The sequence below is a fragment of the Plectropomus leopardus genome, unplaced genomic scaffold, assembly GCF_008729295.1.
Source record: "Plectropomus leopardus isolate mb unplaced genomic scaffold, YSFRI_Pleo_2.0 unplaced_scaffold23676, whole genome shotgun sequence".
Classification (NCBI taxonomy): Eukaryota; Metazoa; Chordata; class Actinopteri; order Perciformes; family Serranidae; genus Plectropomus; species Plectropomus leopardus.
The window spans coordinates 1-3,443 of NW_024625687.1; the positions used below are offsets into that span (position 1 = coordinate 1).

The 3,443-nt window shown below is 41.9% G+C and overlaps 1 protein-coding gene across 1 annotated transcript; it reads left to right on the top strand.

Moving 5' to 3' along the window:
- Window positions 1–584: 584 nt before the first annotated feature.
- Window positions 585–3,267, top strand: LOC121966241 (glutamic acid-rich protein-like; the record flags this gene model as incomplete). The annotated part of the gene is made up of 3 exons (XM_042516347.1): window positions 585–687; window positions 2,124–2,531; window positions 3,090–3,267. Coding segments are annotated over exons 2-3 (584 nt in total), but the record flags the coding sequence as incomplete, so codon positions are not given.
- Between the last annotated feature and the right edge of the window lie 176 nt (window positions 3,268–3,443).

Below are 3,443 nucleotides of genomic sequence, written 5' to 3' on the forward strand. Positions count from 1 at the left end.
AGAGCCCCGAAAGACGCAATGGAGAAAAAAAATTGTGAAAATAATTAAAAAAATACATTAAAAAAAATAAACTATGCTGACATCAGAGCGACTGTATGGAAACACAATGTACCCCCGGTGATCAATAAAGTTTTATTTTATTTTATTTTAAAGTGTTATTTTAATTATTTTCACAATTTTTTTTCTCCATTGCCTCTTTCGGGGCTCTGTCATAGAATCACGCAATGTGTGAGAGAGGATTTCTAAAATCAAGTAAACCACAGTCACTGTCGTCAAAGTTAATGCATATAAATATGTTAATTGGAGGAAATAATTGTAGAAAAATGTTAATTTTTTAAACAGATTGTTGGTTGGAGCTGTTGCCGCTGAGTCTGACCTGCAGAGGGCGACACTGCACGGCTGTTAATGTCTCTGCCTACAAAATAAAAGTGTACAAAAACATTCATTGTGGTAGAAATATTATCTAACCGGACATGGCACTAAAATAAACCACAGCAAGCTGCAGTGATTAAAACAACAGCATATCTGTGCCTTAATCTGGTCCAAAACCATAAAAGAAAAAAAAGTGAAACATTTATTTTGAAGCCGGAAACGGTTTGAGTATCGTTACCGGAGTGCAGCCGACATGAACACACGTGGATAATGAAGCTTAGCAAAACAGGACTTTAAAAACACCTTAATGCACAGGTAAATGCACCTTTGCTTCCCCGGATCTCCCGGAGACAGATGTGTCCCGGTGTCTCCGCTGACGAGGAGAATATTTTCGCTTTGCTCTGATTTCTGGACTCTTCACTTCTGAATCCGCCAAACTCAATTTAAAAATCTGCGCGTTTTAAATGATTTCGTTCGCAGTTAAGTCGTGTTGTTAATGAAATTCACATTTAAAGTTCGTCACATTTCTTGCAAACTAGTTGTCATTTCGGCATATAAATAACTGTCATAGAAAAACGATATTTTTCAGGAAAGTAATTTTTACACGAGTTGATGTCGGGTAAACAACGTTAGCAAGACACGAGAGCAAGCTGCCACAACAAAACCTTTCCGAAATAAATCTGCGTCTTCACTGGACTAAAGTTACCCCGAATTCAAGTGTACCTGCCATCGATGCCCTAACATATATGAAGTCAAAGAAAAGCTGTTTCTACATATGCTAAAAAAACTGAAAAATGTCAAAGTGTCGGTTTTCTGTGTGGAGTTTGGTTCACAGTCGCTTGTCTGCAGTTTGTGATCATAGTGACACGTTTCATATCAGCGAGGATTAACCAGCTCAGCAGCAGAAAATACAGCAAAAAGATGATATTTCAGTCATTTAGGGTTTATAGATAATAACACCAAGTTGCTAGTTAAACGACTAACCAACTAGTAACTTAGGTTATCGATTAGCCGGCTGTCTGAGTAAAGTAGTACTTTTAAGACTTTCTCCGCTTTTAAAGTTGCTTTTCGGACAAAAGCTGATAATACGAACCCATTAGAGGACAGGTGAGCGTCTCTGCAACAGTTCGGGGGGCTCCACGTCGATGTCAGGTGTTTGTAAGTCCGCTAAACCTGGACTTTCGCCGACAGCGCAGGTGAGCTGAATTCATTTGAATTTCAAGGAAGGTAACGATCCAAGATGGCGCGCGCTCTTCCTGTTTCAGTCTCTGAGCTCCGCGCTGCCGCCGGTGGCGGGAAGCTAGATTGCAGCCTGCAGGGGACGTTTCTAAAATTTGAACGCAATTATTTATAGCGCGCCTTTCACAATACTCAAATATGCGCAACAGAAACGGAAGCAGACGCAATTCTAGATGAGACACAATTTCAGACACTTGTAAGATTTTGGGACATTTCTAGGATTTCAGGACGTTTCTACGATTTTAGGACATTTCTAGGGTTTTAGGGCATTTCAAGGGTTTTAGGATATTTCTAGGGTTTTGGGACGTTTCAAGGATTTTGGAAGATTTCTCAAATTTTGGGACAATGCCAGGATTTTAGGGTGTTTCTCAGATTTTAGGACGATTTTAGTATTTTAGGATATTTTTTGGATTTGAGGACATTTCTTGGATTTGAGGATGTTTTTAGGATTTTAGGACTTTTGTCCACTGTCATACATGAGTTTTTTTTAAACTCTCTGGTTTCGTCTTCAGAGATGGAGACGAAGAGGAAAGAGACGCAGCAGCGAGCGCTCGCCGTTTCTCAGAAGAAGAAGAAGACAATGATGGCGGCGAGCAGCAGTAACGATGAAGACTCTGACGTGGAGAGGAACTACGCTCTGCTCACTGAGAGAGGAAGAGGAGGAGCCCAGGAGGAAGAGCGGGACCATGGAGGAGAGGAGGAGGAAGAGTTCACTGACGACAATGATGATGATGATGGTGAGGAGGACGATGAAGAGGAGGACGGACACAGTGAAGCCTCTGAGGAGGAGGATGATGATGATGATGAGGATGAGGATGATGAGGATGAGGAGGATGATGAGGATGAGGATGAGGATGATGAAGGTCCAGAGGATGCAGGCGGAAGCAGTGAGATCCGGACCAGAGACGACATTAAAAAAGGTGACTTATCATTTTTGGCAGTTAAAAAAAATCTCAAAATCTCCCGAATTTTTATGAGAAAAGTTTCCCCAAACTATTAAACCAAAAACATTTGCCACATTTAAAAAAAAACAAAAAAGAACAACAACAAAACTTGCAAAAATATTTTCTTCAAAAATCGCCCCTAAAAAAAAAAGAAAAATCCTCACAGCTTTAAAGAAAAGAAACGTTTTAAAGACAAAAAAGTTAAAAGGAAATGTGACTTTGTGTCAGTGGGCCTGGAGGATTTCTCAAAAATAGTTCCTTAGTTATATTTTAATATTCAGCTCCTGTTCTGGACTCATTATTTCGAAAATAATACATATTTTAAACAGCTATTATATAGAAAAGACCCGATGAAGATTATTGATGGTTGTTTCAGAGAATTTATGGTCTCAGCGTCCCAGAAAAGTCCTGGAAAAGTCCTGGAAAAGTCCTGGAAAAGTCCTGGAAAAGTATCCGTAAATGTGTGTGAACGCTGCCTCCTGTGAAATGCCGGCGCAGCTGAAACGTGTTTGTCCCCTGACCCCCCCCTCCCAGAGCTGTCCAACATGTCCTTTGAGGACATCATGAAGCTGCAGAGCAAAGTGGGAACCAAAGTTTACAACGAGGTGGCGTACGGCGGCGGCGGCATCGGCAGCAGCGGCAGCGGTGGAGGTGGCGGCAGCGGCGGCAGCGGCGGGAGTGGAGGGAAAAAGAAACGCCTCAACAAAAACAGGTGAGGAGTCTGTGATGAGTCTGTGAGGAGTCTGTGATGAGTCTGTGATGAGTCTGTGATGAGTCTGTGAGGAGTCTGTGAGGAGTCTCTGATGAGTCTGTGATGAGTCTGTGATGAGTCTGTGATGTCTCTGCGTCCTCGCGTCCTCTCCTGCTGAGCTCACGTCTGTGTTTGTG